The following is a 16,351-nucleotide window of genomic DNA, read 5'->3' on the forward strand; positions in this document are numbered from 1 at the left end:
CCAATTTTATGTGTACCTGGTAGCCACTTTACGGCATCTCTCTTATACCAGGTCCTACGCTTGCCTTACCTCGCTGAGAATAAACGTCTCCATCTGAATGGGTACATGTGAAACCTCTTCCTAGACTAAAATTCTCTCTCTCTATGGAGGGGTATTGGACCTGCTGTAATTAAAACACCTGTGGCTAGAAGGCGGAGTGCACGATCAGAAGGCTAGAGAATACATTTCAAAAACCTGACCTGCACATCCAAACATAGACTACGTGTGAACAGGTGCTGAACCTAGAGTCGCCAACTCGTATATAGTTAAATAAATAAGGCAGCACACTGCAGCGCTAGATCATACAAACTTGAAATACGAAATTTGAACTGCATTACTGCACTAAAAATATGAAAAATGAGAGCGTTTAGGGCATAAAAATGGCCAATTTTATGTGTACCTGGTAGCCACTTTACGGCATCTCTCTTATACCAGGTCCTACGCTTGCCTTACCTCGCTGAGAATAAACGTCTCCATCTGAATGGGTACATGTGAAACCTCTTCCTAGACTAAAATTCTCTCTCTCTATGGAGGGGTATTGGACCTGCTGTAATTAAAACACCTGTGGCTAGAAGGCGGAGTGCACGATCAGAAGGCTAGAGAATACATTTCAAAAACCTGACCTGCACATCCAAACATAGACTAAGTGTGAACAGGTGCTGAACCTAGAGTCGCCAACTTGTATATAGTTAAATAAATAAGGCAGCACACTGCAGCGCTAGAACATACAAACTTGAAATACGAAATTTGAACTGCATTACTGCACTAGAAATATGAAAAATGAGAGCGTTTAGCGCATAAAAATGGCCAATTTTATGTGTACCTGGTACCCTCCATAGTGAGAGAGAATTTTAGTCTAGGAAGAGGTTTCACATGTACCCATTCAGATGGAGACGTTTATTCTCAGCGAGGTAAGGCAAGCGTAGGACCTGGTATAAGAGAGATGCCGTAAAGTGGCTACTAGGTACACATAAAATTGGCCATTTTTATGCGCTAAACGCTCTCATTTTTCATATTTCTAGTGCAGTAATGCAGTTCAAATTTCGTATTTCAAGTTTGTATGTTCTAGCGCTGCAGTGTGCTGCCTTATTTATTTAACTATATACGAGTTGGCGACTCTAGGTTCAGCACCTGTTCACACTTAGTCTATGTTTGGATGTGCAGGTCAGGTTTTTGAAATGTATTCTCTAGCCTTCTGATCGTGCACTCCGCCTTCTAGCCACAGGTGTTTTAATTTCAGCAGTTCCAATACCCCTCCATAGAGAGAGAGAATTTTAGTCTAGGAAGAGGTTTCACATGTACCCATTCAGATGGAGACGTTTATTCTCAGCGAGGTAAGGCAAGCGTAGGACCTGGTATAAGAGAGATGCCGTAAAGTGGCTACCAGGTACACATAAAATTGGCCATTTTTATGCGCTAAACGCTCTCATTTTTCATATTTCTAGTGCAGTAATGCAGTTCAAATTTCGTATTTCAAGTTTGTATGTTCTAGCGCTGCAGTGTGCTGTTTTGAATCCATGTCACATACGTTTTATTTCTCATCTGTTTTTAAAAACTGAAAGAAAAACTGAAAGAGGCAAAGTGTCTGAGCGTTTTTTTTTTTACTCTTAGCAATGGATCATTTTAAACCTGGTGAAATACTGATGGAAAACTGAAATAAAAGGAATGTCTTCCATTTTAAAGGAGACTGGGTAACCAGGCATAAAGTGACCAGCTTTTAATCTTAATCATATCCCCGCTGTCCTTTCGAGTATTCCGTTTTTTGTTTATTTTTTAAATCCACCATATGGTGGGATTCCCTGGGGGCGTGTCTTAAGGCTGCTTTGCATAAATATTCTGTATGCCCCGCACCCTGGTAAAAAACTATAAAAATTGGCACTTTATAAGGATGAAATCTCTGGAACCATTTGACGGATGATACGTTCAGTATTTGTAAGCCAAAACCAGGAGTGGGTGATAAATACAGAAGTGGTGCATATGTTTCTATTATACTTCTCCTCTGATTGTTCCACTCCTGATTTTGGTTTACACATACTGATGTAAATACTACCTGAATACTGACCGTGTGAACATGGCCTAAACGTTGTTTCTTGAAATACTTGAGCTTGATGTGTTTCTGTTATCTACAGCAACCAATCCAATATCCGATTCCATTCCATAGACTACGAGTGGGAAATGGCGATATCATATTGAGCGTTATATCCTATATATAATCCAAACATTCTGATTGGCTCTCATTCTTCTCTTATCGAATTGGAACTTTACCTCTCATGAGAGTAATATACTGTATCTTTAATAAATGAATCCCAAATTGTGGGACATTTAAGTTACACCCCTCTTTTGCCCTCAAAACTGTCTGGAAACAGTATCTCATCCATATGTGCTCCCGTGTCTGGTACCGCAGCTCAGCCTCATTCACTTTAGCTTCATACTTCAGGGGTTTCTTAGAAAGAGATTGGTGGTGTGTCAATCAGATAAAAAAGTGCGAAACAGAGGCACTATATGGCGGCACATGGTGCATCGTCCATCGCTTTTATTCTATATCTTCTGCCTCACAATAGATGAAAAAGTGGAATCCTATGAACACCTCGCACTCAAAGTTCTTCACTCCTGGAATGAGATCCCGGGAATTGGATGTAAACTGGTACCTGAACATATCGAAACCCGCGCCTTGTATCACCGAGATAAGCCTGGAATAGAGCAAGTATGGAGTAATATATAAATGACGTATATCTGGGCTTCCAATGGGGTCTTATATAACAGTAGCTATAAAAAGACACTGTCATTCCCAATAGTCTTAAATTACTTATTTTAGAAAGGTAAAATTGTGAAATATTCATCTCAATCCCCCCAAAATTGACTAACATTATGTCCTTAAAGAGACATTGGTGAAGGCGTTATGGGACGCGACTGACTTGTTGCCCTTCAATCCAATTCAGAGAGGTTCAGAACCTCTAGAGACCTACACATCAGTCAACCCTGTTATACAATCCTCAGCTGCTGCACAACTTCCTTTCACATTTCTCGGAAAATTACAAAGTTATGTAATCTGTAAAGGAAAGGACTTAATTACGTGTAGTCTATACATGTATTAAAATACTGATGTCCCTTGTTCTGATTTACTGAAGTTATCGCCATCTAGGATATTTATGCGCAGTCCCATGCTGAAGAGCCTGTGGATTTGCCATAAATGTCTGATAGACTACGGTCTCAAAATTCTGGAATATTCCTGAGAATGGAGAAGTGGCTGCACATGCGTGACTTGCTCTACTCACTTGCATAGGAATGTTTGGAAATCCCATAAAGATGAAGAGAGCCGCACATTCGCAGCTTCTCTGCTGGCAATGGCATTTGACAAGACGTCATTATCGAGTGGGAACCCTATCTATCTGATATTTATTGCATATCCTGGGTATATACCATAAATGTCCCAAACAGAACAACCTCTTTAAGGCAAAGTGACTGTGATGTTTTCTATAGAAAGAAAAACTGTATGATATCCATGATCATGACTTTTCCAATATGGGCTCTTTTTCTGTAGGGACGGATACAGATGTGGGTCGACATGTTTCCAACCGATTTGCCCCTTCCGGGTCCTCCGGTTGATATCTCGCCCCGAAAGCCAAAGGGGTAAATATGTCTTGAAAATTTTTATTCATTTTATTTTTGATAGAAACAAAAACCTCAGTAACATATTGTAAACATTACAATAGGGCCTAAAGATAGCCCATTCAAAAGCAACAAACAAACCCACTCCGAACTCAATGTATATCAAAAAGGAGGAATCAGGAGCAATTAGGTATAAAAATAGTAAATTTATTAATACTTCAAAAAAATCCACCATTTTATTTTTGGTTTAGATTTTTTTTTTATATTTATGTGTAATTGTTGATATCATTTTTATTGAGTTAGTACAGTAATAAAAATAATAATAAAATAGTATTAGTGCTGGGAGATTGTAGGTAAATATTACCTATGAGGCTATCATTGCGGGGACGGAGACCTGTAGTTGGCCTGGGTCTGAATACTGGTTCCCAGAATATTTTAAATAATCCCATTTCGGATTCTGTGAAACTCCTGGTTCTGGCATTAGCGCATTTCACATGAATATTACAGAGGCAAATCTCGGCATTACCATGCGTTTATTACCTATGATGATTTAGGTCAGATTTATGGACTGACATTAGCAGAAAATGATTTAGCAAACCGGCATTTAAAGGGTCTCACCACAGATGGAGACGCAGAGTAGAATTAATACTTTCAGTAGTCCATCAGATTTTAGATTTATACATTTCTCAAGATTGAAATTGCAGCGCCAAGAGGGAAAAGTGGTGGGGTTACGGAAGTCACAGAATGAAGACGATACTGATCTGCAATTAGTGAGAAAAAATGGAAACAACATTTTTTACACTTCTGGATTTATTCAGGGTAGAGTATGAGTGGCACAAACAGAAATCCCGGCACTTACAGCCTTGGCTGCTATCAGTGAGGTTATCAATAGTTGTCTGAGGAATGCCGCGCTGAATACACTTGGGCAAATCATCAACCAATGATGGCCCAGATGTGCTCGATGTGAGACAAGCCTGGAGATGCTGAAGTCATGAGATCATGTTTAGCCCACATAGGCTGCTCACAGTAGAACAAGCAACATGCGGCCTGGTTGACTTGATGAAAAATGGCTCTTTCACAATTCCATTGTGAAGGCCTTTTCATAGTGTGACCTACCAATCTCTGTCTATCATTGCGTCCAAGACAACAGAGGGAATCATTTTTGGAGAGGATAGATGTTCATTCCAGCCTCCATTGGGGTCTTGCTCTGCACCATGATAGCCTTTGAGTGCGGTGGAATGAGGTCAATAGACAACTGTAGCTGGACATCTGGCTTGTAGCCCAATAATGTACAAGCACCACCTGATTGCTTATCAGACACTATTTGACACCTTTTAAGGTACCTTCAAACTGAACAACATTACAACGATAACGATAGCGATCCGAGACGTTGCAGCGTCCTGGATAGCGATATCGTTGTGTTTGACACGCAGCAGCGATCAGGATCCTGCTGTGAGATCGCTGGTCGGAGCTAGAAGGCCAGCACCTTATTTCGTCGCTGGATCACCCGCTGACATTGCTGAATCGGCGTGTGTGACGCCGATCCAGCGATGTCTTCACTTGTAACCAGAGTAAATATCGGGTTACTAAGCGCAGGGCCGCGCTTAGTAACCCGATGTTTACCCTGGTTACCATTGTAAATGTAAAAAAAAAAACCACATACTCTCATTCCGGTGCCTGTCATGTCCCCGGCGTCCGCTTCCCTGCACTCCTCCTGCATCCTGTGTCAGCGCCGGCCGTAAAGCAGAGCACAGACGTAATGTCACCGCTCTGCTTTACGGCCGACGCTTACACAGGATGCAGAAGTGCAGGGAAGCAGATGCCGGGGACGTGACAGGCACCGGAATGTAAGTATGTAGTGTTTTTTTTTTTTTTTTACATTTACAATGGTAACCAGGGTAAACATCGGGTTACTAAGTGCGGCCCTGCGCTTAGTAACCCGATGTTTACCCTGGTTACCCGGGGACTTCGGCATCGTTGGTCGCTGGAAAGCTTTCTGTGTGACAGCTCCCCAGCGACCACACAAGGACTTTCCAACAATCACGGCCAGGTCGTATCGCTGGTCGTGATCGTTGGAAAGTTGCTGAGTGTGACGGTACCTTTAGTCTTGGTATTTGACATCCATTTTCACTTGCAGAACAGAATGGATTCTTTGAATCTGATGTGAATATGTGGGTAACGCCATGAAGAGGTCTTCATGGGGAACTTGCACCAGTCTTATTCCTGAGATTATCGTGTGGGGTGGCATAATGTACGGTAGCCAGACCCTCTAGTCTTCATTCCAGGAACACTAACAGCTTGATGTTACATTGATCTGGTCAAGGAACCAGCGGTCCGGCCGTTTCTCCAAAGTGTCCCAGGTGTCATTTTTCAATACAACTATGCCAACATACACATGTTGCTCATCCTACTGTTGGAAGCCTCATTGATAGGCGTGTAAGTGCAGATATTTTTTCACATGGCATTCACATGTGATATTGAGTAAATCAAAATGATACAAAAAATTTAGTTTACATTTTTTTTATAATTTGCATATCATTAACATGTCAATCCATGATTACACAACTTTTCCTACTTGGTATTGTAATTTCATTATTGAGGAGTGTATATTACTTTGTAGGCCTTGAGCTTTTTATATTATCTTACTGTGATAATAATTATAATAATCATAATACAATAATTTAAGTAGTAATTCTAAAACTGTAAAAAACAAGGTATACAAAAACTAACTGCAAATTATAGAAAAAAAAGGAGAACTTACTGCTCCTTCGGGTCCCAGTAAAGTGGGATCTGGTGTATGTTTGGGGTTAGAAATATCAGCATACTTATGTACAATACTGCTCCTCATGGGTGGTGTCAATCTACCGATAGCTCATCCCCTCCAATGTGTGATTGCTGACAGTTGATTTTTTTTACCTACATTTTTTATAAAATATTTGTATTTTTTCTTTTTACAGCTATGAATTAAGGATAATCATTTGGAATACAGAGGACGTAATACTTGAGGATGAAAATATATTCACAGGGCAAAAATCAAGTGATATCTATGTCAAAGGGTCAGTGTGTACGGTTTCATGTATCTTAAAGGCAGGGACAAGCTGCATGTATTATGTGATGTTCTGCAGATGTGCAGTTTATTTTACCTGCTATAATTCCTTACAACAATGAAGAGTGGAGCCTAAGGGCGCAGTTAGATGGACTTATCAATCGGTTCGAGACCAGAAAGCAGCGCAAGGATTGGCTGACGGGTGGCATAGAAATACATGACGCTGTCATACTCGGGGCCAAGAGAGCTGCCGGCCAGTCCGAGCACTGCTGTCCGATCTCAGTCCTATTTGTACCGCCGTCTGACTATGGACTAATACAGTGCGAAATTCTCCAGAGCATGCTGATAGTTGTAGTTTACCACCAGTTTGTCAGTCACCAGTGGTTATATTCATATATTTTTTGAGTAAAATTTAGGCTAGCAAATTCATTATTTTAGGGATTAACCAGATAAGAAAAGCCATATTTATATATTCTTTTAAGGGAATTTTGAGGTAACAGAATAGGATCCTCTATTGTGGATCCTCATCTCTTTTCCATAGAGGAGAGCAGTTACTAAAAGCATCTCTCATGCTGGTGGACCAGTCCATCGTTACACGGACAACCCATTGAATTGAATGGGTACTGTGTAATACTTTATTTGCTCTGCGGAGGCGCTGCTGGGAAACTGCTACTTATTACAGATTACAGCTGATCGCTGGGGTCCTAGCATTGGGACATTTTGTGATCTACTAATAATCAAGGAACCTTTCTAACAAGTAGGGATTGTCCAGCTTGGAGAACCTATTTAGCGAGGACCTGTTACTTGCTGTAAATATGTAAGGATATTTACCTGGTATAAATGCCGCTGTTCTCCTGAATCCGGCAATGTTTTTCTTTTGTCCCTACTCCTCTCTGTTACTGAGCTATTGCCCTTTCTTCCCTGTGTAAAAATGTAGCAAGTGGGCGTGTCCCTCAACTCTTCTCTGTGGACATCTTCATGAGGGCCACACCAAGTTATCTAAAAAGACTAGATTTATACACAGGAAAGAAAGGGCTCTATCTCAGAAACGGAGAGGAGCAGGAACAAAAGAAAAACCACGCCAGATTCAGGAGAAAAGTGCCATTTACACCAGGTTAAAAAAATTGTCTACTTATAGCAAGTGATAGGACTTCTTTAAGTCTTAATTATTCTTATTTTTCTAGTTGGTTGAAGGGCCTTGAAGATGACAACCAAGAGACAGACGTCCACTACAATTCTCTGACAGGAGAAGGGAATTTCAACTGGCGATTTGTCTACCCATTTCATTATTTACCCGCGGAGAGGCAGGTTGTGGTCAGTAAACGTGAAAACATATTCTCCCTGGAGAAGACAGAACGTAAAATCCCGGCTGTTCTCGTGCTCCAGGTTTGGGATTTTGAGAGACTTTCATCTGATGACTTCTTGGGTATGTAGCAAAGATACTCAATATCCTCCTATATTTTTATAGACTTATGTCATGGCCAAAGGGATTTTTCTACCCTCTTGGTTGTTTGTGGAGTTTCATACCTTTCAGGGAGTTATTCTTAGATCTTTAAGAAACACAATCTAAAATCATTGGATCCTATGTACCCCCATTCCCTCTAAGGCTAAGAGGCCAAATATAGAAAAACCTGCCCCGTATGTTTTTGATACGAGAACCTCCCTTCAGATTCTACGTGCTCCTGGTATCATCCCAAAGTGTTACAAAGCCCTGATATACAAATCATACATTAGCCTTGGGTGTAATTAAGTGGGTAAAGCCTTTCCACAAAGATGATTTGTGTTATATTATTATATTTATGAATTTGTATGCATAAATTAGACAAATATGACACGTTTTGCAGGCTCGATGGAATTAAACCTGAACGGATTCCATCACGGAGCCAAGACATCCAAGAGCTGCGACCTCAGTATGTCCACAACCCTAAAAGATGAGAATCGGATCTCCATATTTCAGCAAAAAAGAATTCGAGGCTGGTGGCCATTTGTGAAGTCCGGAGAACTGACAGTAGGTTCTGCTTTTTGAGACCGTTCTTCTAAATAAGGGATCAAAATACATCACATACATGATAATGTTGATATGTAGGTCGAAAAGAGAGAGACCCATTCTTTGTCGGTCACATTCTCATAAACAGAATTCAAGTGTATTAAGATGTTTGGCATATTTGAGACGCATATTTTTTGTAAGTGACGTCTCTTTCTGCAACCCGCTGCTCCTCTGCTGCCAAAGGTGGTAGTAATTTCATGGATCCACCAACGAATCTCTAACAAAATGACTTAGGACTAGACTTTGAGAGAAAAGAATAGCCAGACCCTGGCCTAGTTGGTACAGAATCCTACAAACCTCCTACTAACAGCTGGTTTCCCTGGCACCTCTTTTGATTAGTAGGTAATTACGTTGTGGCACAATAAACAAATGACGTTGCGGCAGCCCACTGATCAGAAAAGGCGACAGGGATGACAGCAGGTAGTAGGAGGATCCCTGGAGTCATGGTCGGCAGGCTATGACTACAAATGTAACTTGCTGGACTTATTGTTCTACTCTACTCAGAAACTGAACCTAAGTAAAGTGTCTAAAGGATTATCATTTATTAAAGAGATTTTCCATGGCGAAAACTGAGATTATGAGATCCGTCGGGGTCGGACTCCTGACTCGCTATTCAGTGGTTGAAGGTGCCATAGTGCAGCAAAGGCGGCACGTCACCATACACTGTGTAGTGACGATGAATGTTAATATCAGGCCAGTGCAAGAGCTGATAACAGCTACCCAGCTGTAAGGGGTGTCAGATGCTGGACCCCACTGATCAAATATTAAATATCCAACCTAATGATAAGTCATTAATATCTAATAGATGGACAACTCCTTTTAAACTCTTAGAAGGCGGTATGGACTTTCCCAGGAGGAACCCTTGGTCCCACCCTAGAGAAGTCTTCATTATCTGGCTCCAGATATGTAGCTAGACTAAGTTTAGAACATGCATGCAACCGGGCAAGGCCCTCTCAGATACCGACATATTGCTCAGACAAGGATATGATGTCAGAAGTAGGTTTTAATAAGAAGAGTCTTAACTCTACTTGACGCTTGGGCCTTTTAAGAGTAGGGGCGAGGTGCGTGCCCTGGAAGAGGAAGAAGAGCAGTAGCGGATGAGCAAAGAGGGCACTAACCCGTTACCTCTTTCAGAGCTTCGATCTATGCTCAGTGATAGGTGACGATCTGTAGTTTATTTTAGTAGATAATAAAGGAGCCACCCTTTAAAAAGTGATATAACTTTCGTCTAGGGCAAAGTAGAAGCAGAATTTCATCTGGTCACAGCAGAGGAAGCCGAAAAGAATCCTGTTGGACGCGCCCGAAAAGAACCGGAGCCATTAGATAAACCAAAGTAAGTGGCAATGGGTAAAGTTTGGAGAGTATTGGGAACCATGTGCAGCCAAGTTGTAATCTGTGAATGTATCTAGCAAAAAGTAGTAAATTCCCTTACAGCGCCACCACAGGGACGATAAGGAATGACACCATGCCCACTAAAATCAATTCAAGTAATTCCGAAGCCTCCAAAGTAAGATACTCATCATAACTGCTCTGCGCCACATTCGCTCATCACTAATGACTACTAATAATATTTAAAGGCTTTTTCCTAAGCACATCGCCTCTTTAAGGGAAGCGGTATAAATCTTCATGTAAACGCAGAACCGGCTTCTACAACCAGCATGATATTGTTTGATAGAGTAGATGTCTATAATTGAATCTATGAAGAATAGTAATTGTTTATCCATAAAATTAATTTCCTGTATATTGTGATTGGCGGCCGACGCTGAGACAGACGTAATAAAACCGACGCTCCTGTGATGATTGTACCTCCATTGTTCTAAGCATCTATATTACTGGCGAAACAGAAAAGGTTGCCAAAAATGTTACTGAGAAGTATAATGATTCAGAGATGAAAGCGAAAAAAATGCAAAATCGCCAAAACAATACATCAGAGGAATAACAAATGAAGAAAGGAGGCTGCTGCCAGCAAATAGTCACATTCTACGTACCATCCCCATGTTTACATCCCGTATCTCCCTTAATGGAATGCCTCGTTTATATCATTGTAGATGGGTAGATGTCAAATCTGTAAGGCTAGGTTCACATTGCGTTATTGGCAGTCTGCTGATGGCATCCGTTACATAGCGGCACTAACGCTATGTAACGGATCCGTTAGCGCACCCATTGACTGCCATTATGTAGGGCATCACTAACGCATGTCATAATTGGCATACGTTAGTGATGTGCCGTCATTCTGTGACGGACCCTCGGACGCAGTCTGCAGCGTTTTTGGGTCTGTCACCGCTAGCGGAGATAGAGCATCTGCGCTAGCGCGATCGCATAAACGCAATCCTTTTTCGCACTTGCGTTAGCGCAGTCCGTTAGCGTATGCGTTGAACGGACTGCACTAACGCAATGTGAACCTAGCCTAATAGAGAAATAGATAAATTATCATATGGGCCTCTTAAGAAATTTGCCGCATCTTTCCGCTTTCCGTGGATGAACTCTAAGCTATTGTAGAAGTCAGACACAGTATACTCCAGTTTTCTGGTGCACATTGTAGCAAATTTGTAGTTGCTAACAATCTCCACTTAAACCTGACCCACTTTTTGAAAATTGCATAAAAGGCAAAAAGTTGCATATTTTGAGAATTTTTGTTTGGAATAGAGGAATTTCCTGCAATAGCTATTGACTTTTAAGATTGCTGCTTCCAATAGGTGGCACTAGGGTTCTAGTCCTCTTCCACTCTAAAGAGACAAATTCCATACTTAATTTCCCAGTGTCCTCCTTCTGACATGCCGGTCTTGGCCCCTTGGGCTCTAGAGATGATGAAATTTGAGACACACCCATGTTGGATCATCTTTAAACAAACATTGCAGCATGGTATTCAGTGGCGTAATTACAGTCCAATTGACCCAACCTGCATGCTGGTCTGATGTATGGGCCCTTGTAGTGTTCTACACCCTAGACATGCATGTTCTGCTCACAGCCATATAACCCCTTATATGCTGCTGTCAATTGTGAAAGTGGCATAGTTGGAAATGGGGCGCTAATGGCTTTGTCATGGCACCCAGGGGCTGTTGAAAGACCCTGTGTCTGCCACGTTTGTGCACTGATGAAGTCCAGTTTGCGGCTTCACATGAGAACCAAAATTTGACAATACATTGCAATATTAGAATATTGTAGTATATTGTACAAGCAATGGCAGGTTCAAATCCCCTATGGGGACTAAAAAAAAATCCATATAAAAATGAAAAATATAAATGAAAACCTGCGAAGGGTTCAAATTTCACTACATTTACACTTGTTCATTGAACATTATTCGAATCTAACAAAATAAGAAAATTAAGATATTAAACATTCTGCTTGTTTAACTTTAACTAAAATAACATTCTAATATTTACTCCATACGGTGAATGTCAAAAGAAACAAAATTGTCCGAATTGCTGTTTTATGGTCTCTTCTCCTCCTGAAAAAAATGGAATGAAAAGAGATTAGAAAATCATATGGATCCCAAAATAGTACCAATAAAAAGTACAGCTCTCACCTAAATTTTTTTTTAACACAACCCTTATCGACCAAAGGATATAGAAAAGTTAAAACTCTTGAAAGGCAACAAGAAAAAAATCAAGTGTCGAGGACCCCATTGGGTCTCACAAGGACCCCCGTAAAGATGGAGTCGCCCTTGATTCTAGATAGCAAGAACCACGTGACATGCCTCTTAGGAATTAGTATGCAGAACTTCTTTGTATACTTTTTATTTATTCAATGGAAGGAGAGGAAAGAAAAACAGAACGATTTAAAACTTTGATCCTGTATAAATATATAAAGAACCATAACAATGATGGAAAAAATGAAGACAAGTCAAAAGAAGAAAGTAAACTTTTTATACAACAGGCTCATTAGAGGACAACTCCCCTGAGAGATTTCTATTGAGATGAGTAAGTTCAGAAACTGTGGTTATTCTGTTTATTCATTTATTTCCAGAGGGGATGAATGTAATTAACTAGACTTTATATTCTAGCTGCCGTTTAATCACACGACACCGACAACTACAACCACAGTTTCATTTAGAGCCGCTAATTATTAATAGGGTTGCTATTTGCTGGAACCCATTAATATGTAATTATATTTTAGCTAAAGTTATTATGTTTTTTGCTTCTTCCCATAAAAATGCTGTAATGTTGCAATTCCCACATTAACTCAATTATAGGTTTTACTTGCATTACCCCTCCTGACCACATGGTGCGCTGTTAACAGAAAAACAGCTGTGAGTGACAAAAAACACTATTCATCTTGATTCAGGAAGGTGTAGTGCAATACTTTATAGCACCCCCCTTTTGGCAGAAATGTTTAATATCTTATGTTTTCTTCCAGTTAATTTAAAAAACAGTTTCCGTAACACAGTACAAAACTTCTAAATTCAGTATGTTACCTTTGTCAGTGTGAACTACTGAATGGACTTAAAGGGAACCTGTCACCCCGTTTTTTCAAGAAGAGCTAAAAATAGCGTTAAATAGGGGCAGAGCTGGGCTTTACATTAGTGTATTTTGGAGCCTTTATTCCCCACCTATGCTGCCGAAATACCTTTGTAAAGTCGCCGTTTTGGGCTGTCACTCACGCTGGTCAGGTCATATGGGCGTGGTGACAGCGCTGTTTCTCCCCCAGATCTCCGTTGGTGGCGTAGTGGTGTGCTCATGTCCAAGTGGCGAATCCACTGCGCAGCTTCAAGGAAAATAGCGCGATCTGCGCTATTCAGCCGTTTATCGGTGGGCGCGGCCATCTTTGTGAGGCCGCGCGTGCGCGGATGGTTCTTCTCGGCTTCCTGGGGCTTCAGGAAAATGGCCGTCGAGATCGCCATCTGCGCACGCGCGGCATCCCGCGGCCATTTTCCTGAAGCCCCGGGAAGCCGAGAAGAACCATCTGCGCACGCGCGGCCTCACAAAGATGGCCGCGCCCACCGATAAACGGCTGAATAGCGCAGATCGCGCTATTTTCCTTGAAGCTGCGCAGTGGATTCGCCACTTGGACATGCGCACACCACTACGCCACCAACGGAGATCTGGGGGAGAAACAGCGCTGTCACCACGCCCATATGACCTGACCAGCGTGAGTGACAGCCCAAAACGGCGACTTTACAAAAGTATTTCGGCAGCATAGGTGGGGAATAAAGGCTCCAAAATACACTGATGTAAAGCCCAGCTCTGCCCCTATTTAACGCTATTTTTAGCTCTTCTTGAAAAAACGGGGTGACAGGTTCCCTTTAAGGGATGTTAAAGAAGTGAACTAAGAACTATTAGTTCCATTATATGTAGTTTTCAAGAAATAGTGTCTTGTCAATGGACCATGTCTAGTATTGCATCTCAGATCTGATCACGTGAATGAACCAACTTGCAATACAAGCCCATGTACAAGGGTGGTCTGGTTTATAAAGAAAAATAAACTCTGACATTTATCTGTACACGCAAAGCATACAGTTTCAATTTATTGAAATTTTTAATTTCTACGATTTAAAAAAAATGTTCTTGTGCCTAGAGTTTGCCGTTACATCCTGATTATGGCGCCCCCTGGTATTCTTATGATTACCTCTTAGAACGTCCACCTAATGTTCCAGTCTGGTGGTCACACATGCTCAGTAGCTCAGTCCTAAATTTCAGATCCTCTTGTTCACATGATTTCCACTATTCTAAAAAGCTAAATACTGTATTTGGAATCGGCTCACCAGAAGGACTGAGCGCAATAACATAGTAACATAGTTAGTAAGGCCGAAAAAAGACATTTGTCTATCCAGTTCAGCCTATATTCCATCATAATAAATCCCCAGATCTACGTCCTTCTACAGAACCTAATAATTGTATGATACAATATTGTTCTGCTCCAGGAAGACATCCAGGCCTCTCTTGAACCCCTCGACTGAGTTCGCCATCACCACCTCCTCAGGCAAGCAATTCCAGATTCTCACTGCCCTAACAGTAAAGAATCCTCTTCTATGTTGGTGGAAAAACCTTCTCTCCTCCAGACGCAAAGAATGCCCGCTTGTGCCCGTCACCTATAAGTAGATGTTCTTCAGATTAAAAAGGAAAATTGTTGGAGAATATAATAAATATGTCACAGGAGTATCTAGATACAGAAGCATTTTTTTTAATGATTCCAATTAAAAGTTCTAATTTGGTGCCTGGTAGACCACCAAAGCCAAGTAAAGAAGACCCTGCAGATAAGATAGCTGTCGGATGATTCATTTTTCCGTTCGATAGCTGTCCCCCCCTCGAGTTCCAATACATAGGAACGCTCAGTTTAGTTGAGCTTTACTGTGATCTTCACGAAAGAGCCGCTGCCAGACTTCCCCTAGCTAGCCTTGGTACAAAAGGATCGGGTGTTGAAATTCCAATGATTAGATCCTTCTCTCCCCCAACCACAACTGTCGGAGAAGAGTAGAAAGGCCCCCATACACATTAGGTGGTTGTCCGCTTGTGTTGACAATACATTTTATTTCACATTTATGAAGGCCACATGCCTTCCAAGTATCAATAACATTTTGGTTCTTTCTTCTAGTCGTCCGGACACATCCTTCTCCTGGTTCGTCAACCCCTTCAAGTGTTTTTTCCATCTGATCTGGAGAAATTACAAGAAGTACATCATCATCGCCCTGGTCCTGCTCATTTTAGCTCTGTTTATTGCTTTGTTTGTCTATACACTGCCCGGAGCCATCAGTCACAGGATCCTGAATGGGTGAACACCACTGGGTGGGGAAGCTCGTAGATTGTAGGGGGCGTGGCTAAGCGGGGAGAGTCTCAGCGCGTTGGAAACAGCAGTCTTGGTGGGAACATGCAGCAAGCAGGAGGTCAGTGTGAGTGCTTCGATCCCTGAGCTTTAGAACAAATCAGGCCCAAGCCATAGATGCCCCAGGCACACACACACAGTCTGCCAGCAGAGACCTGTGAAGCGCCCGCTAGCACCAGTGACCATGAATGACAGTATCTCCCGCCAGGGCATATTAGCGTGCGAGCTGAGACCGAGAAACTGGGTGACCCGCTGTGAACTGTATCCTGATTCAGCCCTTTGCAACTGCCAGGTTACGTTAATTGCCAGCAGTGATAGACACTAACCATCCCTGCGCTTCAGCCTCAGGAACCTCGTCAGGACGAGGATTCACCACCACCGCCGAGTACCAGAATGCCATCTTCTTCAGGACCATGCCGGACGTCTCACACGCCACGGCCTTGGCGCCATCACTTCAACCCAGGAATCCACATTCTGACATCATTGGACTGATAAGTTTTACGTTACTGAACTTTCCCTTTAAATCCCTAGCACTTATCTCATCCCATTTTGCATTTCCCTGTTCAACCCGTTTTACTCTGCTTCCTCCCTGTGTGGAGTATTCCCTGTTAAAAGTAAACCACACGTTAAACCTTGTTCTGCCTCCGGTCCGTTACTGCATCTTGTAACCAGCTCACACCGCATTCTTCAGAGTGTTTTATCCCCAATTTATCTCTGTGCTGACAATTTAGAGCTATTTTCCAATATTTCCTTTGAACCCTATAACTCCCCCACTCCACAATTCATTGGTCTTGTACATAATTACAATGTGTTACATCACTTTAAAACATTCAAAACCCTTAGAAAATCTG

At 41.7% G+C, this 16,351-nt stretch overlaps 1 protein-coding gene across 3 annotated transcripts in view; it reads left to right on the forward strand.

The window, feature by feature from the left end:
* The window catches only part of FER1L6 (fer-1 like family member 6), a 231,815-nt gene extending 215,680 nt beyond the window's left edge, over positions 1 to 16,135 (forward strand). For all 3 annotated transcript variants that reach the window (XM_069731864.1, XM_069731865.1, XM_069731866.1), the window contains exons 35-41: positions 2,601 to 2,743; positions 3,581 to 3,669; positions 6,606 to 6,704; positions 7,879 to 8,120; positions 8,539 to 8,702; positions 9,974 to 10,074; positions 15,273 to 16,135. In XM_069731864.1, the coding sequence (XP_069587965.1) occupies positions 2,601 to 2,743; positions 3,581 to 3,669; positions 6,606 to 6,704; positions 7,879 to 8,120; positions 8,539 to 8,702; positions 9,974 to 10,074; positions 15,273 to 15,453 (1,019 nt within the window). In that variant the 3' untranslated portion in view covers positions 15,454 to 16,135. The remainder of the gene's footprint in view (positions 1 to 2,600; positions 2,744 to 3,580; positions 3,670 to 6,605; positions 6,705 to 7,878; positions 8,121 to 8,538; positions 8,703 to 9,973; positions 10,075 to 15,272) is intronic.
* The last annotated feature ends 216 nt before the right edge of the window (positions 16,136 to 16,351 follow it).

Source organism: Ranitomeya imitator, chromosome 6 (assembly GCF_032444005.1).
Source record: "Ranitomeya imitator isolate aRanImi1 chromosome 6, aRanImi1.pri, whole genome shotgun sequence".
NCBI lineage: Eukaryota > Metazoa > Chordata > Amphibia > Anura > Dendrobatidae > Ranitomeya > Ranitomeya imitator.